The 27324-nt window shown below is 44.3% G+C and overlaps 2 protein-coding genes across 2 annotated transcripts in view; one reads left to right on the top strand and one right to left on the bottom strand.

The window, feature by feature from the left end:
* Positions 1–694: 694 nt before the first annotated feature.
* CNIH4 (cornichon family member 4) lies at positions 695–20245 on the bottom strand. Its single transcript, XM_077485824.1, has 5 exons — positions 20091–20245; positions 13538–13606; positions 10685–10797; positions 10384–10524; positions 695–4737 (listed from the first exon to the last, which is right to left on the bottom strand). The coding sequence occupies exons 1-5, from the start codon at positions 20157–20159 to the stop codon at positions 4710–4712; spliced, it is 420 nt and encodes a 139-aa protein (XP_077341950.1). The 5' UTR covers positions 20160–20245; the 3' UTR covers positions 695–4709.
* A 276-nt stretch (positions 20246–20521) lies between these two features.
* The window catches only part of NVL (nuclear VCP like), a 126642-nt gene continuing 119839 nt past the window's right edge, over positions 20522–27324 (top strand). The window contains exons 1-2 of the mRNA XM_077485823.1: positions 20522–20761; positions 26228–26301. Coding sequence (XP_077341949.1) covers positions 20702–20761; positions 26228–26301 — 134 coding nt within the window. The 5' untranslated portion in view covers positions 20522–20701. The remainder of the gene's footprint in view (positions 20762–26227; positions 26302–27324) is intronic.

The raw sequence follows: 27324 nt of genomic DNA, 5'->3' as shown, positions 1-27324 counted from the left end.
AGAGAAGATCGGTAAAGAATAGTGGACCAAAAATCCTCCTGAGATGTGTGCAAACCTGGTAACCAACTACAAGAAACATCTTACCTCTCTACTTGCCAACAAGTATTTCTCCAGCATGTACCAAGTCATGTTTTGCTTGGGGATAAAATACTTATTTTACTCACTGCAACTTAATTTATAGCATTTGGTTTATGTTTTTTTTTCTGGTTTTGGTTGATATTCTGTCTCTATCAAAATAAAAATGGCAGGTGATCAAATACCACCAAAGCTCTATTTGTGGGGGGGGAGAGAAGTCAATTTTGTTTGTTTAGGAGCCACATCGCACAACCACGCAATTTTCAGTTAAAGCAACGAATCACAAAAATGGTCCAGGGCTGAAGTGGTTAAAGTAAGTTGAAAAACAACAATTACTAGCTGTATCACCAAGTGACAAAGGGAGGAGCCCAAAAAAAAAAAAAAAAAGAACCAATGCAGCCTCCACATCCAAGAATTAGTAAGCTGCAATTGAATAAATTCTTGTTTTTAGGTTTAATACCGGACAACCCCAGTTAAGACCCCATATTGTATTTAAAGGCAGTGGAATTGCAATGTGAAAGCATTTTGAATGCAAGCGATTTCAGGGTCTGACACTTGTGTATGCTTTAGCATGGTTTACCGAACAGTAACAAAAATTGATCTCACAACCAGCACAAAATGTCTGAAAAGCAGGTTCTGCATCATAGGCAGATTGAGTTTAATGGAAAACATGAAAGACATTAAAAAAGGTCCAAACTGCAGATTATTCTTAGTCAACCGTGTATTACAAATATCCCACTCAACAACCCTCAACACAAATATAATTTTTCTACCTCGCATTCAAAACAGTAGGATTAAAAGTGGGCCTCCCATCCAATCGAAATCAAGGGAGTCATCTCTTTGGATCAGTCCACTATAGCAGAGAATTCTACCTGAACTGGGACTGGATGACAGGTACACTAAGTGCAGCACTAGTGTATTGCTTTGACAATATGGCACCTTTATTTACAGTAATTTTGCACAAAATGTAACCGTGATCTTAAAATTACTTATGCTTTGTCCATGAAGGGCGAAGCAGCAGGTAACCTTTAGGAACGGCCCCCAGCAGTCTATACTTACCTTCCCTTTACTCCCTGCTGCTGGGTACAAGGAGCAATAGCCTAGCTTCATATCTATCCACATGACGGTGGTGTTGTTTGGAGATTGGCCATTCATGCACCCACAGCAGTCACATGGGGACAGAGAGCACATTCAGCCCCAAGTCACACCTTGAAGCTTATACAGGGCTTTCTTTTTCATAAAGTGAAATTGTTTATTTACGAGGATTAAGGGCATCTGTGACAATAAAGGCTGGTGGAATATGTCTTGCAGCCACTGGGGAATCTAAGCTTGAGATCTCCCAGACATATTTATAGACTTTCCAACATATAGCATGTTGTCTGTAAAGACAGTGAGAAATCAGAGAGGGAAGAGAAGACCTGCAACCACTCAGTGCTGGATTGATGGAAGTGCATGTTTAGGGAGGAGGGCGCATTAGCTTTAAAACTACTTTAAGTTCATTAAACACTGTGGGGGAGATTTACTAAAACTGGTGCACACAGAATCTGGTGCAGCTGTAAATAGTAACCAATCAGTTCTGACTTCAGCTTGTTCAATAAGCCCTGGTCTACACCAGTATGGCTTTAAAAAAATAAATCACACTACTTTAGCGTAATTGCAAAGCAGCAGTTCAGCATGCAATTTGCACCTCCGATTTCATTGCAGCTTGTGACTTCATGTAACAGATGTCTATGTTGCGATGAAAATTGGAGAGAAGAAAAAAAAAAAAAAAAAAAAAAAAGTAGTGCAGGGACCCATTTATAAGTCACTGCAATTTGACCAGTTCCATTGCTGGTAATGGGGTGCGACTAATTGGTTATCAGGCACAGGTCTTCTACATTCTGTGTGCTCCAGTTTTAATAAATCTCCACATGTGCGTGTCACTTATGGGTCTGTCAGGAAGTTCTATATATTCTAGAGATCTGCTAACAATTCTCTCTGGCTTTTCATAATGTAAAATCAAGTGTGTCTTTATTTACAATGGCTGCGAGAATACTCAGAAATTGTGGTGCAGAAATATTAACGATTAAGTGAATACGAGGAACAACTCGCAGCAGCATCCATTTACTAATATCAATTTTTCATTCTCTGATCCAAAAATATAAAGTTAACCAGTAATACGGCTGCCTCCAAGTAAATGAGAAACTGACCTCCCATCATCCTCTGCTTTAAAAAAAATAATAATAAAGGCTGGTGGTTTCACCTCCCTATGTTCCAGCACAGAAATTGAAAGTTTAGGTCTACTTTAAACAATTACAGGATACCTATACAAAGTATGAAAGCCTACCCTCTCCTTTTGAAAATTATGAAGATGATTACTGCACTTAGTACTTGGGAGTCAGATGTTTTGACCCATACATGATCTGCAGGTTTGATTTGGGTCACCGACTTAAAAAAATAATAATAGCATAGCCAAAGACAGCCAGGGTAACATGTTAAAAAATGGTAGCCTGTTATTCACTTTCCTTTTAAGTGTTACTAAACTCACAACAGTAAAAATCAGTCTGTATATGCAGTAAAGCATTCTTGTTATACTCACTGGGAAACCAAAGGATTAATCCTCTGCATTGTGTAAAAAGGCTGTCTGATCCTGTATGCACAGATCTTCCCCTTCTTTCATGGTTGTCAAAACATGCCCAGATAAGACAGTTACTGGAATCACTAAGCACAGGCTCAGTTTGGTTTGTATTGCTATAGTTTTTTTTTCTTTTCTTGGGAGAGTGCATATGATCAGCACAGGGCCAATCAGCACTGTCCAGTCAGGGATCCTGCATCTTGATAGGCAAGTCAGTGCAGTATGAAAACTTCTCCTACAAGCTTTAACCAGGCACTGATAAATCACAAGACTGCTCATGAGAAAAAAAAAAAAATAATAATAAAAAATAAAAAAAGGTGTATTTAGCAGTTTATATTTACCCAAATAATTTTGTTTACATGTTCTGTGAGATGGGAGACCAGATATATTGAATGCAGGGTCCTGGGTTTTGTAACACTTTAAGAAAACATTGTGGGTAGGTTCAATCAGCAGAAACCACATGCCTTCAATAAGAAGGTGCTCCCAGGGTGGCATGGTTCACAGCTTAAACTTGGTATTAAGTCATGTGGGGGTAGATTTACTAAGGCTAGAGAACCAAGAATCTGGTGCGGCTGTACATTGTAGCCAATCAGCTTCTAACCTCAGCTTGTTCAATTAAGCTTTGGCAATAAAACCTGGAAGCTTATTGGTTTCTATACTGAGCCTGATTTTGCACTCTCCAACTTTAGTAACTAAACCCCATGGTCTGCAGCAGTCTTCACATGTATCCAATGAAGACTCCACTGGGGTAAGTCCTCTAGAGCAGGGATATGCAATTAGCGGACCTCCAGCTGTTGCAAAACTACAAGTCCCATCATGCCTCTGGATGTCATGGTTGTGGCTGTCAGAGTCTTGCTATACAATTCATAGGAATTGTAGTTCTGCAACAGCTGGAGGTCCACTAATTGCATTTACCTGCTCTAGAGCAAGGGATTAGCAAGGCTGTAATGTTAAAGGGATTCCCCTTGCTCCCTGTCTTGTGGATATTGTCTGAAGAATGAGAAGCAAAAGAAAGGACATCTCTCCATTGACAGCACAGGAAAAAATCCAAGTGCGTGCAGCCTTTCCCCATTCTTGCCCAAAAAAGAAAATAAAATAGCTTAAAAGCAAACCTACGTTCTGAGATTAAGTATCACCTCAACCCCCCAACAAAAAATAATAATGTATGAGCTATTAAATTGTTCTTCTACCTAAATATTAGCATAAAACTATGTTAATAGCCCTGCTGGGACAAAAAAAAAAAAAAAAGTAGGTGGTGGCCCATTATTGCTGCAGAAAGTGCTCTTCCAGCTCCCTTCTGTGCTATGCACATGGCTCTGGTTCTTATTGACATGATCTTTGCTGAATAAAGAGAAATCAGTTCTGATAAGCTCCATGAAGGGCTAGTATTTTAGCCCTTCTCTCAAACCCTACTTAACACAGCTTGTTAGCATTTCAGTAGAGGTTCACTTGAATAAAACTCACATGTATACATGTATGTAAACATCCCCACACACATTGACAAAATGTGACATTCATGTCCCTGTGCTGTACTTGGAGAGGAGACAATAATTGGTCATTGTGTACTATGGGACACCAGACAGGAAAAATCGGCTTTATCTTACAAAATATTCATCCCTGCTATGCCACTTTAGCATTATATACACAATCTCTTTTTAAAACCTACCAAAATGTTTACATTTTTATCCATGATTAAAATCAACCCCACTGGATGGAAATATGTCATTCTGGTGTATTCAAATGGCACAGAAATAGTTATACAATAAGAGTTCCAGAATCCTTAGGCTAGAACCGTAGTGCTCCTCTGTGTTTAAAAAAAAAAAATTAAACACAAGTGATTGGATTTTTTTTCTATTTAAATATTTTATGTTAAAAATACAGCAAAAAATATGGAGTTCAAATAGGGAAAGAAAAATACTTTGCGAGTAGCAGTGCGATATTGATTTGCATTGTTCCTGATGGCTCTCCTCTCATGAAGCAGGTTAAGGCTTCCATCCTGTTCTTTGGCTCCTGATAAGCCTCAGTTGTTTAATAGGGCAAAAATCATACTGCAAGTACAAACCAGAATACAGATTAGGTGCATTTCCCACAATCCCAGCTTCTACTCTACATATGAGAGGGAATACAGTGAAAAACTTTGTAAAAAAAAAAAAAAAGAAAAAAAAAGGAAAGATGCCTGTGCTAAACTGTACACAAATTAATACAGTTATTGTGACTGCCCTAGTCCCTGTACAAAGAAAAAAAAAAAAACAAGCAAATGGTGCACTTTAGAGATCCCCTGTTACTCCTCAGATAAAACAAGTGAATGTCACCTAAACAGTATAGTACAAACATCTAAAATCCTCAATGGACAAAAAAAAAAAAAATAAATAAAAACATTTCCAAGGCTGCTGCTCTAAAAAAAAATAAAGTGATCTCTGAAACACAAATAGGACAGCACCAGACTAAGTGCAGTAGCATAGAACAGGGGGGCCCCAAACACCGGGCTGCGGACCGCTGCCAGTACGTGACCTGTTGGGGGGGGGGGGGGGGGGGGTCGGGATGTAGCGGCAACTTTATCCCTACTGGCGGTCACTTGGATTGCCAGCCGGGCTCCTCCTCTCGTTGGTCAGCAGCAAGGGACCTGTATGTGTTTGTTGTGCTCCAGGGCATCAGGAGGATAGCAGCTGACACTTATTGCCAGAGGGTGGAGCTTCACTGGCTCACCCCTTGCTGTACGGTAATTGAGTATAAAGTTGTGCTCTTATGTTTACATACCCTGGCAGAATTTATGATTTCTTGGCCATTTTTCAGAGAATGAACGATCACACAAGTTTCACTCATGGTTAGTGTTTGGCTGACATCAGTTATCAACTGTGTTTACTCATTTTAAATCTTAACAGAAACTAGCCAAAGGACCCCGATAAAAAGTTTACATATCCCAGTTATTAATACCATGTATTGCCCCCTTTAACATCAATAATAGCTTGAAGTCTTTTGTGGTATTTGTGGATGAGGCTCTTCATGTTCTCAGATGGTAAAGCTGACCATTCCTCTTGGCAAAAGGCCTCCAGTTCTGGAAATTCTTGTCTTGCATGAACTGCACGTTTGAGATCTCCCCAGAGGGGCTCAATGATACTGAGGTCAGGAGACGGAGATGGCCACTCCAGAACCTTCACGTTATTCTGTTGTAGCCAATGACAGGTCAACTTGGCCTTGTGTTTTGGATCATTGTCATGTTGGAATATCCAAGTATCAGCACAGCTGATGAATGCAAAATGTTCCTCCAGTATTTGATAATATACTGCATTCATCGTGCCAACAATTTTGACCAAATTTCTTGTGCGTTTGTAGCTCACACATCCCCAAAACATCAGCGATCCACCTCTGTACCTTTCATCGTAGGCCTTGTTGACTCCTCTACAAATAGTGTTTATGGTTGTGGTCAAAAAGCTCAATTTTGGTCTCATCACTCCAAATGACTTTGTGCCAGAAGTTTTGAGGCTTGTCTGTGCTCTTTGGCTTATTCTAAGCCAGACACTTTGTGGCATTTGCGTAGTAATGGCTTTCTTCTGGCAACTCGACCAAGCAGCCCATCTTTCTTCAAGTGCCTCCTTATTGTGGGTCTTGAAACAGCCACACCACGTTTTCAGAGAGTCCTGTATTTCACCTGAAGTTATTTGTGGGTTTTTCTTTCCATCTCAAACAATTTTCCTGGCAGTTGTGGCTGAAATTTTAGTTGGTCTACCTGACCGTGGTGTGGTTTGGTTTTAACAGAACCCCTCATTTTCCACTTCTTGATTAAATTTTAAACACTGCTGATTGGCACTCAATTCCTTGCATACCTTTTTATATCCCTTTCCTGTTTTATACAGTTCAACTACCTTTTCCTGCAGATTCTTTGACATTTCTTTTGCTTTCCCCATGACTCAGAATCCAGAATTGTCAGTGCAGCACTGTATGGAAGATGCAAGGGCCCATCAAGAGTCCAGAAACTCATTGACTTATATATATATATATATATATATATATACACACACACACACACACACACACACACACACACACACACACACACTAGTTACAAGCAAACAGATTACAGGTGAGGATGGTTACATGTGTGCATGTTATCAGGCCAAAATCACCAGGGTATGTAAACTTTTGATCAGGGTCATTTGGGTAGTTTTTGTTGTCATTATGATTTAAAAAGAGTAAACACAGTTGTTTGATAATAAATGGCTTCAGCCACACACTAACCATTAGTGAAAAAGGTTTGTATTATTCATAATCTCTAAAAAATGGCCAAGAAATCAAATTCTGCTAGGGTGTGTAAACTTATGTGCACAACTGTAAAAGCCCTGCATTGTAAACACACGGCAGGGGAGTGAAACAGGGCCAATGGAGCCCTGCCCCCTGTCAATATGTGGCAGCTGCTCTCCTCCACCTGGCGCTCCAGGGCACAGCAAACACTTACAGGACTTGGAAATATCCACCTTCTCGCAAGGCGAGAAGCGATGAATGGACACAGGGAGCCTGGTGATCGGAGCTGCTGGGTGAGCTTTGTGCAGTGATCCAGTCACTGATAGCGTTTCCATAGAAGTCTCTGTGTAGTCAAACCTCTCTGCTAAAGATCTGTAAATGCAAATTAGCAAAGAGGTTTGACTGGACAGAAATTTGTGTTAAAGTGGAAGTAAACCCACTTTTTTAACTTTTACCTACAGGAAAGCCTATAATAAGGCTTACCTGTAGGTAAAAAAAATATCTCCTAAACCTGTACGGTTTAGGAGATATTCCCCTCGGTATGCGCCGCTGACTGCAGCGGCGCATGCGCACAAGGGGGTTCTCTCCGCGAAAATCCGGCAGCGCTCGTCCGGCCGGATTTAAATCTCCCGCGCGCATGCGCGGGAGTGACGATATCGCGGCTCCGGCCACTCACAGCGCCGGAGCCGCGATACCCGGAAGAGACGCCGAGGGAGCATGTCGGCTTCCTCGGCGTGGATCGGGCGAGATGTCGGGGCCTCGTTCTAAGGTAAGTATTTCATAATGAGCTAGTATGCGGTGCATACTAGCTCATTATGCCTTTTGCTTTGCAGGTTTAAAAAAAAAAAAAAAAAAAAAAAAAAAAAAAAAAATGCGGGTTTACTACCGCTTTAAACCCCATATGTGAGTGGCAAGAATATCATCCAGCCCCCATTGCCACCAAGTGCACCTGGAGACCTCCAAAACCTTCAGTGTTCTGAATGCTAAGATTTAACACTTTAGTGACGAAAGCTGGCAAAAAATCCTCCATCACCTTTTTACTTACCGGTGAGGCCATCTATGGTAGCAATAGGCATAAAACATGGTGAGGGAGGCAGCCAGTTGAACTCTATTCCATTAGCAGTGTAGAATCCTGAAGAGTCAGATTTCAAATTTCCCTTGGCTCATGCACCTCTACACAGGTATTCTTTTAAAAAGGTATACCTGTCACACGCAGTATCTCGTAAAAGTGAGTACACCCTTCACTTTTTTTGTAAATATTTTATTATATCTTTTCATGTGACAACACTGAAGAAATGACACTTTGCTACAATGTAAAGTAGTGAGAGTGTACAGCTTGTATAACAGTGTAAATTTGCTGCCCCCTCAAAACAACAACACAGCCATTAATGTCTAAATCACTGGCAACAAGTGAGTACACCCCTAAGTGAAAATGTCCAAATTGGGCTCAAAGTGTCAATATGTTGTGTGGCCACCATTATTTTCCAGCACTGCCTGAACCCTCTTGGGCATGAAGTTCACCAGAGCTTCACAGGTTGCCACTGGAGTCCTCTTCCACTCCTCCTCGATGACATCATGGAGCTGGTGGAAGTTAGAGACTTTGCGCTCCTCCACCCTATGTTTGAGGATGCCCCACAGATGCTCAATAGGGTTTAGGTCTGAAGACATGCTTGGCCAGTCCATCACCTTCACCTCTGCTTCTTTAGCAAGGCAGTGGTCGTCTTGGAGGAGTGTTTGGGGTCATTATGTTAGAATACTGCCCTGTGGCCCAGTCTCTGAAGGGGGGGGGGGGGGTGAAATCATGCTCCACTTCAGTAGGTCACAGTACATGTTGGCATTCATGGTTCTCTCAATGAACTGTAGCTCCCCAGTGCTGGCAGCACTCATGCAGCCCCAGACCATGACACTCCCCCCACCATGCTTGACTGTAGGCAAGACACTTGTCTATGTACTCCTCACCTGGTTGCCGCCATGCACGCTTGACATCTGAATGAAATAAGTTTTTCTTGGTCTCATCAGACCACAGAACATGATTCCAGTAATCCATGTCCTTAGTCTGCTTGTCTTCCGCAAACTATTTGTGGGCTTTCTTGTGCATCATCTTTAGAAGAGGCTTCCTTCTGGTACCACAGCCATATGCAGAGCATTTTGATACAGTGTGCAGCGTATGGTCTGAGTACTGACAGGCTGACCCCCCCCCCCGCCCAAACCCTTTAACCTCTGCTGCAATGCTGGCAGCACTCATACATCTATTTCCCAAAGTCATCCCCTGAATATGATGCTGAGCAAGTGCACGCAACTTCTTTGGTTGACCATGGGGAGGCCTGTTTTGAGTTGAACCCATCCTGTAAAACCGATGTATGGTCTTGGTCACCATGCTGCAGCTCAGTTTCAGGGTCTTGGCAATCTTCTTATAGCCTAGGGTTAGGCCAGTGATGGCAAACCTTGGCATCCCAGATGTTTTGGAACTACATTTCCCATAACGTAGTTGATGCTCAACTACACTGCAGAGTGCATGAGCATCATGGGAAATGTAGTTCCAAAACATCTGGGGTGCCAAGGTTCGCCATCACTGGTCTAGGCCATCTTTATGTAGAGCGCCAATTTTTTGTTCAGATACTCAGAGAGTTCTTTGCCATGAGGTTGAACTTCCAGTGACCAGTAAGAGAGAGAGCGATAACACCAAAATGTAACAAACCTGCTCCCCATTCACACCTAAGATCTTGTAACACTCACGAGTCACATGACACTGGGGAGGGAAAATGGCTAATTGGGCCTAATTTGGACATTTTCACTTAGGGGTGTACACACTTTTGTTTCCAGCGGTTTAGACATTAATGGCTGTGTGTTGAGTTATTTTAGGGGACAGCAAATTTACACTGTTACACAAGCTGTTCATTCACTACTTTACATTGTAGCAAAGTGTTGTTTCTTCAGTGTTGTCACATGAAAAGATATAATATAAACAAAAACGTGGGGGTGTACTCACTTTTGTGAGATACTGCATATAGGCAGCTGTTATGTTGGCTGAATACTTATTGAGCATTATAAATTACTGTGACTCCAGTGATGCAGAGAATTCACAGGTCTAAATATTTCAGAATAAGGCCCCCTGCATCATAATTTACTGATGTTGACAGGAAGTCCACGAGTAAAAAAAAAAAAAACTAAATGTTGAGTATAGGTGTGTAAAGGTGCATAAGCACAGAGATTACTGCACCCAAATGTAAAATTTTCTATTTTTGTTTTACTGCTCTGTAATCATTGCTGTATTACTAATCTTTACTCAGCTGTGTGCAGTGACCCAGTAAAAAAACGTGGCAAATTTTTACTCCTGTGTGCAAGAGGCCTTACAAAGAGGTTTCCAGTATAAGTGGCAGACATTTAAAGCAGACTCTGCGCTTTCCTAAAGTTTCTACAAATGAATGTTAACACTGTCAAGTGATGAAATTCACCTGTATAAGTAAATGAAGAAACACAGTAGATGGAATCCTAACTTGATCATAGCCTCCTTCATGTGAGACTTTAACTGTCCTCGATTGTGAATCTCTGTAGGATCAAACACTCCTAAATTTCCACTTGGTACCATGATAAATCTGTGAAAAAAGGAGCGGAAATAAGAGTCTTTAAGCAACAAGACATAATGACAACCTTATTTACGGTATTAGAATGGTCAACCAAAAATTTTACGTATCCGTAACTAAGAAATAAAGAAAAAAAACAAACAAAAAAAAATAAAATAAAAAATGGGCTCACCGGTATATATTCCATGTCGCTACAGGAAGATTCAAACAGAAGATGAACCAGTGCAATGACACCAACATCAACACAGTCACCAGCGTGTGAGCGATCAGCTCTGGCACTATCCACTGTGAAAAAGAGAAAATTGAGGAGAATGCTTCACGAGAACTCTCACCTTCCACAACATGTACAACTTTGTGATCACATTATTAAAGAGACCCTGTCACTGGGGGAATGAACGAGCAAACTGCTACAGGTATAATGTGCAAGTGCCACACCTGCAGCAATCTTCCGGTTGTGGCTGAATCTAAGGCAGTTATGGCAGGAAACCAATTCAGCCATTTCTTGAAGCTTGCACGTCCCTTCCTCTGCATTGTATTGGTCAATGAGACTGCCCATGGTAGTAATGTGCCAACAGGGATGCGTGTGGGCAAGCATTAGCAGCAAACACTGATATTAATCTTTAAAGTGGTAAAACGCCCATGTATGATTTTTACCTATAGGCAAGCCTATAATGAGGCTTACCTATAGGTACTGTAAATATCTCCTAAACATGTGCCATTTAGGAGCCATTTACTTTAGATGCGGCCATTGATGTCACCGGTGCATGCGCTCTGAAGGAACGGCATTGCCTATGTCGTTCCTTCAGAGCTGTGCCGTAAATAGCGACTCCCACACACATGCATGTTAGTGACCTAATCACCAGCTCGGCCATTCATATCACAGAAGCCAGCGAATCCAGAAGGAAGACTGTGTGAAAATGGAAGTGCCTTCAGCTGTGACAGCGTGCTGTTGGAGGGCTTCACTTTCAGGCACATCTGTCATAAGCACACGACTTAAACTGCTTTTTTTTTTGTTTTTGTTTTTTGATGCCATTCACTACCACTTCAATCTTTGCTTGTCGCTGTGGCAGGAAGGACTGGGAGAATTCTGCAGCTATATAAAAAAAATTCTTTCATACCTACAGAAAATTACCTTCCTCCGTGATAAGTTCCCTTTAAGACCTCTTTCACACAGACACCTCTGTACAATGGATTCCGCTTGCTCAGCAAGCAGGCGGATGGCAGGTCCCTGAGGACTAAGCAGAGCAGACAGCCCGCCCTCCTCTATGGGGAAATCGGATGGAAACAGACCGCTAGTCCGTTTTTATCTGATCCAGACGGGTGGAAAATTGGGCCACCATCCATCTGCATCTTGCAGGCAGGATCGGATAGCGGCGGATGTCAGTGGACATTCTTTGCCGATATCCGCAGCTTCGTAGGGGAGACCTGATCAGGTCCGCCTGAAAAACTGATGGGCGTACTTAGGACCCTTTCGCACGGCCTATCTAGTACCAGGCAGGGCCCCTTCAGAACAACGTATTTTTTTCAAATTAAGAACTCTATGGAGGGGGGGGGGGGTTGGTGCGACTCTGTTAGGGACAATGAGACTGCCTAGGCACACAGTAAGTGGTTGAAAAACAAGGAGCTCAGAGTGCTGGTGGGGGACATAAGAAGGGGATGATTGGGGCTGCTCTCTGGAAAACCACTGCCGCCACAGAGCAAGTATAACATGTTTGTTATTTTAAAGTTAAAAAATGTGAGCCTTTAGTAACACTAACATAAGCTCTCTTAAAGCAGAGGTTCACACAAAAATGGAACCTCTGCTTTTTGGAACCCTTTCCCCCTCCTGTGTCACATTTGGCACCTTTCAGGGGGGAGGGGGGGGCAGATACCTGTATAATACAGGTATTTGCACTCACTTCCGGGAATAGACTCCTGCGGGAGTCACGCCCCTCCCCCACTGTCTCCTTGGAAACACACGGGTCCCAGGAGATAGCAGGGACCAGTTAGGACAAGCAGCGCAACTCACGCATACCCAGTAGGGAACCGGGAAGTGAAGCTGCCACGCTTTATTTCCCGATTCCCTCACGAAGATGGAGGCGGCAGCTGCTGAGGGATTGATTGGCTGCAGACATTGCTGGACCCTGGGACAGGTGAGTGTCCATTTATTAAACATCAGCAGCTGCAGTACTTATAGCTGCTGGCTTTTAATATATATTTTTTTGTTAGGTGGACCTCCTCTTTAATATTAAATACCTTTTAATTTTGGCACAGAAACTTTATGAAAACTTGCCTAGATGAGGACAACACCTCCAGCCACCTGTTCTCTGGGATGTCTGCATCCCATGCCAGGTGGTGGTGTTGCAGTGTGATATCTGCTGCATGTGCACACCTGCATCCCCCCCCCCCCCAAAATATATGCAGAGTGACGCAGACCATGCCAGTAGCCATAATCTATGCATGCAAGAGGTATGCTCACACACCCCTGCAGGTCTCTCTTCCAGGTCCTAACAAAGTCAGAGTGAAGTCTGACTGGACAAGGCAGAGATATAGAAGTCACTGTGCACACCTCAGGCTCGTCCAAAGAACGCCTTATATTCACAAAAAACAATAAAAAGGTATTCTATTAATGGCAGTGGTGCCAAGCAAGCGGCCCCCTATGTGTAGAGGGGGAAGCATCGAACCTGAGCAGAACCCAGTAGAGCGCTACTATCACTGTAGTAGCGCTGACTGCTACAGTGACTTTCAGCCTCCCCAGCAGTCCATCAGGTACATTTATAAAAGCTGGACCAATGTAACTGCCATACAAATAATTTCTGGAGTTCAGTTTTACTGTGTTAAAGAAAATCATTTTGTAGACACATGGCAAGGCATTACCAGACTAATAACAAAAGAACATCCTGCACGTTTGGTTTTACAATAATCTGGAAAAGCTCTGCTAGGATGCGTAGAAGTATAAAATGCAACTGTGCGATAGGCTCAGATTTAAAACTACTACTAGAACATAGAGCCAAAACATTGACCATAACACCAAATACACAAATACCTTATTTAACTTGGAGCAACAAGAGCGAGCATTTATGTAGTCACATTCCAAGTCTGAAAGAGTAATAATCTAAAATGTAAAGTTAAGGACAATATTTCTTTTATCTACAGAAGCCGTCTCAAAATTGGAATGCTGCATTAATTCAGGGAATGTGCAAAGTACAGGAGACTTATTGTGCAAGAAGAATGACTGGCAAAGTGACACAATTACAACTGAATGGAGAGCAGAGTTGTTGGTTTACTCAATAAAAGAGTGCAAGGAGCAAACTGGCTCACCCATTACCAAATACTCAATGACTTCGATCAGAGGCCTCCAAACTGCAGCCCGTGGGCCAAATGCAGCCCTTTGCTTGCCTTTATCCGGCCCTGGGGACACCATTCCCCCACCCACTGATACCAGCAATGGGGCACTATCCCCCCCCCCGGCACCAACAATGGGGCACTATTCCTCCAATACCAGCGTCAGGGCACTATTCCAACTCCTAATGACCAGGGGTGCTATGTCTTTTTTTCATCCCACTGGGCACAAAGCCAGAAGCATTTACTCCTACTGACTCTGGGCATTTACTACTCGCAGGGGACCATAATCCGGCCCCCCTAATGTCTGAAGGACAATTATCTGGGCCTTTGTTTAGAGACCCCTGATTTAGATCATACTAGATAGCAGTCATTCTGCTGGGCTTGCTCTGTAATGTGGAAGATGTTTCATCACTCATCCAAGTACATTCCTCAGCTCTGCAACATCCCCCACCATATGCAGTGCATCCGGAAAGTATTCACAGCTCTTCTCTTTTCCCCACATTTATTATGTTACAGCCTTATTCCAAAATGGATTAAAATTCATTATTTTCCAAGATTCTACATAAAATAACCCATAATGACAACAAGTGTAAAATCCTTTGCAAATTAAAAAAAAAAGAAAAAGAAAATCCCATGTACATAATTATCAATAAGTATTCATAGCCTTTGCTCAGTACTTTGTTGAAGCACCTTTGGCACCAAATACAGCCTCAAGTCTTTTTGAGTATGAAGCTTGGCACATCTTTCTCCCATTATTCTTTGCAGGACCTCTCAAGCTCCATCAGGTTGGATGGGGAGCGTCTGCGTACAGCAATTTTCAAATTTCTCCAGAAATGTTCAATCGGTTTCAATTCTGGGCCACTCAAGGACATTCACAGAGTTGTCTCGTAGGCACTCTGTTATCTTGGCTGTGTGCTTAGGGTCTTTGCCCCAGAGTGCTCTAGAGCCGATTTTCATCAAGATGTCTCTGTACATTGCTGCATTCATCTTTCCCTCAATCCCGACTACTCTCCTGGTTCCTGCCACTGAAAAACATCCCCACAACATGATGCTGCCACCATGTTTAACTGTAGTGATGGTATTGGCCAGGTGATGTGCGGTGCCTGGTTTCCTCCAGATACGACGCTTGCCATTCAGGCCAAAGAGTTCAATCTTTGTTTGATCAGACCAGGGAATTTTGTTTCTCATGGTCCGAGAGTCCTGCAGGTGCCTTTTGGAAAACTCCAGTTGGGCCGTCATGTGCCTTTCACTGAGGAGTGGCTTCTGTCTGGCCACTCTGCCATACAGTCCTGATTGGTGGAGTGCTGTAGAGATGGTTGTTGTTTTGAAAGGTTCTTCTCTCTCCAGAGAATAATGCTGAAGCTCAGTCAGAGTGACCATCAGGTTCTTGGTCGCCTCCCTAACTTAGGCCCTTCTTCCTCAACCACTCAGTTTGGCCGGGCGACTTGCTCTAGATAGATAGCATCCTAGTGGTTCCAAACGTCTTCCATTTACAGGTGGAGGTCACTGTGCTCATTAGGACCTTCAACGCTGCACGTTTTTATGTACCCTTCCCCAGATCTGTGCCTCAATACAATCCTGTTGTCTCGGAGGTCTAAAGTCAATTCCTTGGACGTCATGGCTTCGTTTGTGCTCTGACATGCATTGTTAACTGTGTTTTATAGACAGGTGTGCCCCTTTCCAAATCATGTCCAATCAAGGGAATTTACCGCTGGTGCACTCCAATCAATTTGTAGAAACATCTCAAGGATGATCAGTAGAAACAGGATGCACCGGAGCTCAATTTTGAGTGTCATGTCAAAGGCTGTGAATACTTATGTACATGGGATTTGCTGTTTTATTTTTAATAAATTTTCAAAGATTTCAAAACAAAAAAAATCTTTCATTTTGTTATTATGGGGTATGGTTTGTAGAAAATAATGAATCAATTTTGGAATAAGGCTGTAAGATAACAAAATGTGGAAAAAGTGAAGCGCCCTGAATACTTTCCGGATGCATTGTATAGCTACAGTCCTTATACTAGGAATTCTCTTCTTCAGATCTGCAGGCTAAATGAGAGGGACCCATTAATTTCCCCAGCCACACTAAATCCCCATGGAACACAAAGGCAGATATGGTTCAAAAACAAGATGGAAGGCAAGAAAATCTGTAAAGCCGCTCGCCTTGACAACTCATGATCCTGTGATCCAGCTGAGTGACATGCTGGACATACACATAGGCAATACACAACTGACACACCTTTCATACACCCGTATGACCAACAGGTGACATGCCTGACCTACACACCTGAGAGACAAGGGGTGTACCAGAAATGCACACGTGGCATTCACTCATAACGCAAGTAATACACACAATGGGTGACATGACACACACATATCGAAGACTATGGACACGTCAGTGACACACAACCAACATGCTCAAATTACACATTGGGTGCTATGTCTGATATACAGTGCCTTGCGAAAGTATTCGGCCCCCTTGAACTTTTCAACCTTTTGCCACATTTCAGGCTTCAAACATAAAGATAAAAATTTTTAGTTTTTTTGTGAAGAATCACCAACAAGTGGGACACAATTGTGAAGTGGAACGAAATCTATTGGATATTTTAAACTTTTTCAGCAAATAAAAAACTGAAAAGTGGTGCGTGCAAAATTATTCGGCCCCTTTACTTTCAGTGCAGCAAACTTACTCCAGAAGTTCAGCAAGGATCTCTGAATGATCCAATGTTGTCCTAAATGACTGATGGTGATAAATAGAATCCACCTGTGTGTAATCAAGTCTCTGTATAAATGCACCTGCTCTGTGATAGTCTAAGGGTTCTGTTGAAAGCGCAGAGAGCATCATGAAGACCAAGGAACACACCAGGCAGGTCTGTAATACTGTTGTGGAGAAGTTTAAAGCCAGATTTGGATACAAAAAGATTTCCCAAGCTTTAAACATCCCAAGGAGCACTGTGCAAGCGATCATTTTGAAATGGAAGGAGTATCAGACCACTGCAAATCTACCAAGACCTGGCCATCCCTCTAAACTTTCAGCTCAGACAAGGAGAAGACTGATCAGAGATGCAGCCAAGAGGCCCATGATCACTCTGGATGAACTGCAGAGAACTACAGCTGAGGTGGGAGAGTCTGTCCATAGGACAACAATCAGTCGTACACTGCACAAATCTGGCCTTTATGGAAGAGTGGCAAGAAGAAAGCCATTTCTCAAAGATATCCATAAAAAGTCCCATCTAAAGTTTGCCACAAGCCACCTGGGAGACACACCAAACATGTGGAAGAAGGTGCTCTGGTCAGATGAAACCAAAATCGAACTTTTTGCCCACAATGCAAAACGATATGTTTGGCGTAAAAGCAACACAGCTCATCACCCTCAACACACCATCCCCACTGTCAAACATGGTGGTGGCAGCATCATGGTTTGGGCCTGCTTTTCTTCAGCAGGGACAGGGAAGATGGTTAAAATTGAGGGGAAGATGGATGCAGCCAAATACAGGACCATTCTGGATGAAAACCTGTTGGAGTCTGCAAAAGACCTGAAACTGGGACGGAGATTTATCTTCCAACAAGACAATGATCCCAAACATACTGCAAAATCTACAAAGGAATGGTTCACAAATAAACGTATCCAGGTGTTAGAATGGCCAAGTCAAAGTCCAGACCTGAATCCAATCGAGAATCTGTGGAAAGAGCTGAAAACTGCTGTTCACAAACGCTCTCCATCCAACCTCACTGAGCTCGAGCTGTTTTGCAAGGAAGAATGGGCAAGAATTTCAGTCTCTCGATGTGCAAAACTGATAGAGACATACCCCAAGCGACTTGCAGCTGTAATCGCAGCAAAAGGTGGCTCTACAAAGTATTAACGCAAGGGGGCCGAATAATTTTGCACGTCCCACTTTTCATTTTTTTATTAGTTAAAAAAATTTCAAAAATCTAATAGATTTCGTTCCACTTCAGAATTGTGTCCCACTTGTTGGTGATTCTTCACAAAAAAGAAAAATTTTATATCTTTATGTTTGAAGCCTGAAATGTAGCAAAAGGTTGAAAAGTTCAAGGGGGCCGAATACTTTCGCAAAGGCACTGTACACATGAGAATTAGGGAAAGGTCAAGTCACACTCAACCAACATACCAAAAGAACACACGATGGGTGATGTGTGCGTTATTGGTTGAACTAGATGGACTAGTGTCTTTTTTCAACCCAACTATGTACCCATGTAAGGGCAAATTATTTATCTAGCATTTACTTTCTGGAATCCATCTGTCCTTAGCTCAGGCATGCAGGCGAATGTGCTTAGCTGAGAAAATCCCTCCTAAAGACTCCTGGGATATATGACATACTAATAATTTGTCAACTTGAAAACCAAGAAATAACTGGGGATGTGCAATAAAAAAAAAGTTTAACACATTAAGTAAATATAATACACTTTCTGATTATTTACTAAAGCTAGCAGCAGGAGGATTAAAAATAGTCAACGCTGACAGAGAGTGAAGCTCCGCTTTAATACAAAACAGTAGTAGTAGTAAACACGATTGGCAATATTTCTGATATACACATGACAAATGACACACCAGTAACACAACCAATGGGTGACATGCTGTTCATCCAAGAGACACAGTGGTCACAAACTAATAATAAACACATAACGGAGGATATGTCTGACAAGGGATAAGGGATATGGTGAAAACACACATGACTGATAGACCTCGCTCATACGTTGTGATTACATCTGTGCCCGTGGTGGGCCGTGTTATACTAGTTTGGGTTTGCACAGGTGTTCCGCGCATTCCAGTGCTGGCAGTCCCACTGTCAATTGGGACACAGCCACTATGTCCCAACATGACATCTGTGCGGGCCTCTTAAAACACATGGTGTGAGTTTGGGGACCCACACGAATGGTACGTTGGGACAATAATGGGACTGGCAGCACTGGGATGCACGGAACACCTGTACATCCCGATACCAGTAAAACACGGCCCGGCATGAATGTCATTGCAATGTGTGAACAAGGCCATAGGTGACATGTCTGACATACACATGCAGGTGACAAGGGGCACACCAGTAACACGCACATTTGTTAGGTAACATGTTTGACATAAACATAAGAGACATGTCAGCAACACACAGCCTAAGGCTGCTTTCACACTGCAGTGGGAGCGGCGTCGGCGGTAAAGTGCCTCTATTTTACTTTACCGTAGTTTTAGCGGCGGTTTGCGGGCGCTAGTGGGGTGGTTTTAACCCCCGCTAGCGGCCGAAAAAGGGTTAAACCCGCCCGCAAAGCGACGCTGCAGCGGGCGGGTATTGCCGCGGTGTCCCATTGATTTCAATGGGTAGGAGCGGTATAGGAGCGGTGAATACACCGCTCCTTCACCGCTCCAAAGATGCGGCTAGCAGGACTTTTTTCACTGTCCTGCCAGCGCACCGCTCCAGTGTGAAAGCCCTCCGGCTTTCACACTGGAGTTAAAGGGGCCGTTTTTTTTCAGGCGCTATTTTTAGCGCTGTAACGCCTGAATACCGCCCCAGTGTGAAAGCAGCCTAAAGGTATCGGTATGGGCCCCTCAGTAGCGGGTGCAACAGCAGTTATGAGCAAACAAGCAGGACAAAACTCTGGATAGCCGCACACTGGAAAGAGACTTGAAATCCCATCTTTAATTGAAAGAACGTGGGTCACATAAAAACTAAATAAAAAAATCCACAGCAAAAGAATAACAGGGTACAGGAAAATACTGACGCGTTTCACACTGTAATCAGTGCTTACTCATAGGTACAGCAGTTGCTGGGAACTGGGCCCATCATAAACCAAAGTCATCTGAAGCTGTTATTGCAGAAAGATCGCACAACAAAGTTCAGGAGCTGTGCGATCTTTCTGCACTAAAAACTTTAGATGACATTTGACGATCCATGGTGTACTGGCCACACAGGGTGACTTATGGGACCACACACACACGATGACATGCATTGGGTGATGTATGGGACACACATATATGACGGGCGACTTATGGGACCGACCACACAAACACAGGATGACACACATTGGGCGATGCATGGGACACACACACACACTGGTTCAATGAATTACCATAAAGACCCAAACGAAGGTTGTGTCCATAGCAACCCTCCCTGGTTTCTATGGCTAGCCTCCCTTTCCCCCCCCCAACACCCATGTACCATCCCCAGTATACGTCGCAGCAGTCCCCCTCCAGCCCGGCCCGGGGAATCACACGGCAGACGGTCAGCCGCCACACACAAAGGATACGAAGTAGACGGAGAGGAAGATGAGGGCACAGCAGTCTATGAGAGAGAAGATGAAGAGCGCGGCCTCCATCCCGCCAGCCGCTCCTTCACCCGCACCAAGTGACCCGGAGACCTGTGCGGAAGCGCGTCACGTGACCCCAGGATCCGGCTGGGGAGGGCGGGGCGATGTTACTATGACTACCGCACACTATTCCTAGACCGCTACTTTACTTTTGAATAAAATATGTCTGAGCATTACTTTTCACTGCAGCTGTGACTGAGCTCTACAGGCAAACTTCACATAAACAATCCTAGGTGACAGGCATGGCACAGGACAGCCATAGGCAATCATCACACATAGCATACAGAGAAGCAGGCAGTGCCGAGGACACCTATATATGAGGAGATAAGCTACATCAAATAACATTGCGTGCTCTGTGATATGATGCTTCTGAATTCCAGTGTAAAGGTATAAACTGCCATCACCCGTCTGGCCAGGCACATATGAGAACAGCCCGTGTAAAGACTTATCTTGTCAGGCACTTCGGAGGTCACCCACATGTGAGGACCCCAACCCACGTGTGAGCTGATGGTAGCAGTCACTTCCGGGGACAGACAGAGACAGGCATCAATATGAAGATCCGACCGGTGTCACCGGGAATAGACCGGAGACTGAAACACCGGCTCACCGAGGTACGGAAGGAGGAGTGTGTGTGTATATATATATATATATATATATATATATATAATGAGAATAAGTCTGCTGCTTGGAAAGCTTCCATTGCTCCATAGTGTCCGTGATATCTTCAGATACTCTGTTCTATGAGCCCCGGTGTTCTGGCATATTGAGTCCATATAGTGTCTAACCCGTACTGCACATGCGCAGCACGGAGCAGAAGAGGCTTTGGAAAATCTCCAAAGATGAACAGCGCCTGCGCCGTGAGTCGAGATGGTAGCCCCACCATCCAAGCGGACATAGGGCTGGGAAAATTAGAGGGATCCTCGTGGGCTCGGTTCGCTCGCCATGCTTCGGGCTCGGCCTCGCTGCGCTCGCCTCTTTTATATTCCAACTCTATGTCCACTTGGATGGTGGGGATAGAACCTGGACTCAGACACCGTTCATCTTCAGCTATTTTTGGAATCTGTGTGTGCTGTGTACTGCGCATGCGCAGTACACAGCGGACACTATCTGATGGGGGACTGTATGTGATAGGACACCGGCAGTGTACACAGACACATCGCTGGGGGGGTGTAAAGGAATGCAACGTTTCTAATAAATAGAAATAAGTAAAACATAGATATAGCTTCGTGTAAAGTTAAGCTAAAATAATAATAAATGACACCAAAAAATCACCATAATAAATATAAAAAATCATACTCCTGAATGAACGTGTGATTAAATAAATGTGTAATATGTGATAACAATAATAAATCCTGAAATAAAGTAATTTATATCAAAAGTCCAGTGAATGAAGTGAAAATAGTGACTTAAATTCTTCTGTGCAAACAGAAACACCAGTGCTTGTGAACCTCCACCACGCGACATAAGCTCGTAGGTGCTTCTCACCATGCGAGGGAGCTTGCATGAACGTGAGAAGTACCTGCGGGAGGAAGCAGAGACAGCTGCCGAGGGACCCCAGAAGAGCAGGTTCGGGGCCACTCTGTGCAAAACGAGCTGCAGAGTGGAGGTGCCGGGAGGGCGTCCCTGGACCTACCTCTGTGCGCTGCTGCGGGCGCACGCTCATCTGGAAGTTCTGTGGTGGCCGGACACAGCCAGTCACAGATCGCTGTAAATGGCCAATCACAGCAGCCGTTTACAGCGCGATCGGCGTGTCCAATGAGAGATGATCTCATATGTAAACATATGAGATCATCTCTCATCGCCGGCTCTCCCTCCTCACACAGAGACAGCGTGTGAGGAGGGAGAGATGAACCGCTGAGAGATGCAGCGGTTAGTGGAAAAATAAAAAAATGAAAATAAAGTGCCCATCTGTCAGTGCCATCTGCCCCCCAGTGCCATCCTGTCATTAGTGCCATCTGTCATCAGGGCCACGTATCAGTGCCACCTGTCAGTGTCACGTGTCCTCAATGCCAGATATCAGTGCCACATATTAGTGGCATCTGTCATCAGTGTCACGTGTCATTGTCTTGGTGCTCCAGGGCCTTTAAAAGTGTAATAAGTAGTCAACAAGTTAGATGTGTAATTTATGCTCCTAGAACACGTGATGGTGGTCCCTGCATGTTGGTCCTCTCTAAGTGGCCAGACTGTGGAAAAGTTCCACATATGTGGTATCGTAATACTCAGGAGGAGTAGCAGAATTTATTTTGGGGCATTATTTGTGGTATACACATGCCAAGTGAGAGAAATAACCTATTACAATGACAATTTTGTGGAAAGAAAAGAAAATAAAATAAAAAATCTTAATTTTGCAAAGAATTGTGTGAAAAAATGACAACATCAAAAAGCTCACCATGCCTCTTACTAAATACCTTGGAATGCCTACTTTAAAAAAAGGGGTCATTCGGGGGGTATTTGTACTTTCCTGGCTTGTTCGGGTCGCAAGAATTGAGATCCAGTGCCACCAGTACATCAGGTGTGATCAATTTTGTATGATTTGCACCATAGTTTGTAGACTCTCTGAGGCTGGGTTCACACAGGGGCAACTTGGGCACAACTTTTACACAACTTGGACACGACTTGGGGCGACTTACAACACGGGGCCCTAGGGGACACCTAAGCATCCTCTGGGACTGTGACATCATAATGGGTGGGGACATCATCCGGTGCTGTCCCTATATAAGTCGCCTCGTGTCCTGTCATTGTGACCGGAGACAGCGATGAGGCAACATCTCTAGAAGAGGACAACAGAAGAATAGAAGACGGCAGCAGCGGCAACAGAAGACTGGGCCACTGCTTGCTAAAGAGCTAGAAGAAGGTGCGGTGGCCCGGCAAGAAGAACCGAAGAGGGGGACAAGACCCGCGAAGTCGGAAGAAGAGGGCGGCGGCGAAGAAGAAAGCTGGGCTCCTCCGCTAGTGAAAGAGCTAGCAAAAGAGCAGAAGATAGCGGAGGAGTCCGGCAAGAAGACCCCCGAAGACAGAAGAAGACCCCCGGAGCTGTGCAATAAACTATTTTAATCCTTGTGTGTTGTTTTTTTTTTTTCTTCTATTTTTTTTTCACAGGTGAATGAGTAGGGGTACATTGTACCCCATACTCCTTCACATAGGGTGGGGGGCCGGTATCCGGGGGCCCCCTTATTAACCACTTCCCACCCGGCCAATGTATATATACGGCCGGGTGGGAGCCGCCTGCTCCTGATAGGACGTTCAGGAACGTCCTTCAGGAGTAGCGGGATCGCGCGCGCGCGCGCCCGCGCAGCGGCGCGATCCCGATGTGCTCGTGTCACCCGGACACGGCACATCTCAGATCGGCAGGAGGGCTCTGTGATTGGCCCTCCTGATCACATGACGGCCGTGTCCAATCACGGCCGTCATGTGATGTAAACAAACAGCCGGTTGCTAGGCAATCGGCTCTCCTCTCCTCACACGGAAGTCATCGCAGAGGAGAGGAGAGCGGATCGCTGCAGCCGGCTGATGATCAGTGAGTATGGGCTGCTTTTCACAGCTTTTTACTCACTGATCATCAGTGTAGTGTCAACACACAACACACCACACAGTACAAACACAGTCCCCACATATGTCCCCAAAACACACATGTCCCAAAACATACATGTCCCCAAATAATAAAAACACATGTCCCTAATAATAAAAACATGTCCCCCACATATGTCCCACTAAAATCACATGTCCCAATGATTATCTGCACACATATGTACGTGATCACCTGCACACATATGTACATGATCATTTGCGTACATATGTCCGTGATCACACAAACCAATTATTATACACTTAACGGAATTTTTTTTACCAAAAACATGTAGCAGAATACATTTTGGCTTAAATTTATGACAAAATTTGATTTTATTGGATTTCTTTTCAAATAGAAAAAAGAAAATATTGTTTTTTTCCCAAATTTCCGCTTTTTTTGCGCTTATATCGCAAAAAAAAAAAAAACGGAGTCGTGAATAAATACCACCAAAATAAAGCTCTATTTGTGCGAACAAAATGATAACAATTTCATTTGGGTACAGTGTAGCATGACCGCGCAATTGTCACTGAAAGCGCTAGAGCACTGAAAGCTGAAAATTGGGCTGGGAAGGAAGGGGGTGAAAGTGCCCTGTATTGAAGTGGTTAAAGGGGGCTCACGGTTTCCGATAAGCCCCCCGCCCACCAACGGCCAGGGTTGTCGGGAAGAGGCCCTTGTCCTCAACATGGAGACAAGGTGCTTTGGGTTGGGGGGGGCGCGCGCCCCCCCTTTTCCAAGGCACCCCCCCATGTTGAGGGCACGCGGCCTGGTGTGGCTCAGAAGGGAGGGGGGCGCTCGCTCGTTTTTTCATTTATAGCGCAAAAAATAAAAAAACCCAGAGGTGATCAAATACCACCAAAAGAAAGCTCTATTTGTGGGAAAAAAGGACAAAAAATTACTTTGGGTACAGTGTTACATGACTAATTGTCATTCAAAGTGTGAGAGCACCAAAAGCTGAAAATTAGTATGGGCAGGAGGGGGGTTTAAGTGCCCAGTTGTCAAGTGGTTAATCACATGTTCATTCATGATTTTATATTTATTATGGTGATTTTTTTTTGGTGTTATTTATTGTCATATATTATTACATTGTTTTAGCTTAACTTTATGTGCAGCTATATTCTTTGTTTTGGTTATGGTGTTTGTAGATATCTTACAAATTTGAGCTGCAGCTATATTTTTTGTGATTTTATTTATTTCGTTTTTAGCTCGGTATCTAACCCTTTTTTTTTTCTAAATAGAAATAAGTGTCTCCTAGCAATTCTTTAGACCTCAGTTCTAAACTTAGTTTTCACTGACCTCTGTGGCTGCAGCACAGTGGTGCAAGTAATCTTCAAAGTTCACAGTAGAAGCATCACACTGTCCCTCCTCGCTCCCCTCACTCGGCAGTGTCTGGGCATCTCCTCGGCTCCCGCCCTACCTGGCAATTAGACTCCCCCTTTCCCGGCAGTGTCTTGACAGATTGGCTCCCGCCCTACCCGGCAGTGTCTCGGCAGCTCCTCGGATCAAAACCTTACCCGGCAGTGTTTCGGCAGCTAACGCCCTACTCCTCAATAGCTTGACTCCCCCTTACCCGGCAGTGTCTCGGCACAGCCTTACCTGGCAGTGTCTCAGCAGCTCCTCGGCTCACGCCCTACCTGGCTGTATCTCAACTCCCCCTTAATCGGCAGCTCAGCTACTCTTTACCCGGCAGTGTCTTTTTCAGCTTGGCTCCCCACCCTACCCGGCAGCGTCTGGGCGGCTTGGCTCCCACCCTACCCGGCAGCGTCTGGGCGGCTTGGCTCTCACCCTACCCGGCAGCGTCTGGGCGGCTTGGTTCCCACCCTACCCGGCAGCGTCTCTGCTCCCCCTTACCCAGCGGCGTCTTGGCTACCGCCCTACCCAGCAGCGGCTCGGCTCCCCTCTACCTGGCAGTGTCTCAGCAGCGGCTTGGCTCCCCACCTACCCGGCAGTGTCTCAGTAGCGGCTCGGATCCCCACCTACCCGGCAGTGTCTGGGCGGCTCGGCCCCCCTTACCCGGCAGTGGCTCGGTAGTTCATTTCCAAGCCGGCTACAAATTTTTGAAATAAAACCTCTGTGTAAACTTCATTCTATGTTTTATACCCAATGATGTCATCACTATGTCTCTGCACTTCTCTATTCATCGTTGGCAGATTGTGGTTGGGAGAAGTGGCTGTACATATTGTAGCTTTCTGAACACACCAGACTACCCTAGGTAACAACCACATGCAGTGCTGAGCCTCCATGATTGAAAGAACTAAAATCCGGTAAATGAAAGGAATGGTTCAGGGACAGTAAAGCTAGGGAGGAAAGGGCTAGATGATGCTAGTGCCTCCAGGCGGGATCTATCTGACTTCTACGCAGGAAATTAGGTGGGATCCATCTGAATGCACACATGTAAGTTTCTCATAGAGGAAGCAATTTAAGTGCAGAAGAGGATGTAATGTTTCCAGACCTGCTTGTATCCATTGTACTAAACACACAAACCTTTCACTGCCCTCTCTTTGTATTGCAGTATTTGAGCAGTAATCGGTGTGCAGGATTTGTGGATATTTCAGCTGTAGCTGCTGATCTGCAGAAGACATACAGGTATCATTGACTTTACTTAACTTTTTATACACATGTTCTTACCAAATAGAAACTGATGGCCTTCTTTTTTGCAGGTTTTTATCAACATATCAGGTCACTCTTGGCAATGATTTGTTAACACGCTTTAATTCAAAACTCATTGATTAAAACCTGCATTTTTGTTTTTGAAGAGAGTAAGGAATGGGTAAAGATAAAAGCCAAACATTTATTATATTGCAGCTTACCAATTCTTAATGTGATGTCTAGGGCTGAAACGATTAATCGACATCATCGATAATAATCGATAATGAAAATCGTTGTCAACGATTTTCATTATCGATTTGTTGGTCCGCACCATGCAATCCGCGGAGCGGTCCGTGGCTGCGGCCTTAGGAAAGGCCGCGGCTTCGGCCTAGCTCCGGAGCTGGCGGCCATCTTGGCACGTTGTAAATTGTAACCCCGTCACTTCCGGTGTGGCTCCGTTGTAGTGTCATATTTTGCTGCCTATCACAGAATGCTACGGAAGTGAGGTTGCCGCCAGAAATTGCGTACTGCGTATGCGCATAGCGTTCCAAACACTCGCGCCGTGCGTTCCAACATAGTTTCGGCAATACTGTTCAGCGAAACCATCACATAATGTTACGGAAGTGGCGTTACAGACAACACAAACACTGGGCCGTGCGTTACAACACTAATACTTCCCTTGTTACCTAGTATCATTATTTACCAACCATGCTGAGCTATGTGCCGTGTTAGGTTCTGCATTGCTGGGACTTGTAGTGCCTATCCTGAGCTACATGCTTCAATGTTCAGTGTCCTCATCCTTATCCCTGTGCTTCAATGTTCAGTGTCCTCATCCCTATCCCCCTGCTTCAATGTTCAGTGTCCTCATCCTTATCCCCCTGCTTCAATGTTCACTGAAACAGCTGACGGCGGCCCTTTACCGCGCATGCGCCACTTCAATGCTATTAACAGCGCATGTGCAGGATATTTCTTTAGCGGCAGAGAAAATGTATGGACTGCAGCGGGCGGAGACTTGCGGGC

This window comes from Lithobates pipiens, unplaced genomic scaffold, assembly GCF_037356315.1.
Source record: "Lithobates pipiens isolate NorthernLeopardFrog02 unplaced genomic scaffold, aLitPip1_a1.2 Scaffold_18, whole genome shotgun sequence".
NCBI lineage: Eukaryota > Metazoa > Chordata > Amphibia > Anura > Ranidae > Lithobates > Lithobates pipiens.
Note: the sequence above shows the minus strand (reverse complement) of the source record. Positions and strands in the feature narration are given on the sequence as shown.

Coding starts and splice junctions, on each gene's coding strand:
- CNIH4 (XM_077485824.1), bottom strand. CDS start 20,159: ATGGAGGCCGCGCTCTTCATCTTCTCTCTCATAGACTGCTGTGCCCTC. Junction 10,525..10,684: donor GCGACATGGAATATATACCG/GTGAGCCCATTT, acceptor CTTTTTTCACAG/ATTTATCATGGTACCAAGTG. Junction 4,738..10,383: donor TTCTTCATTTACTTATACAG/GTGAATTTCATC, acceptor TTGTACTTGCAG/TATGATTTTTGCCCTATTAA.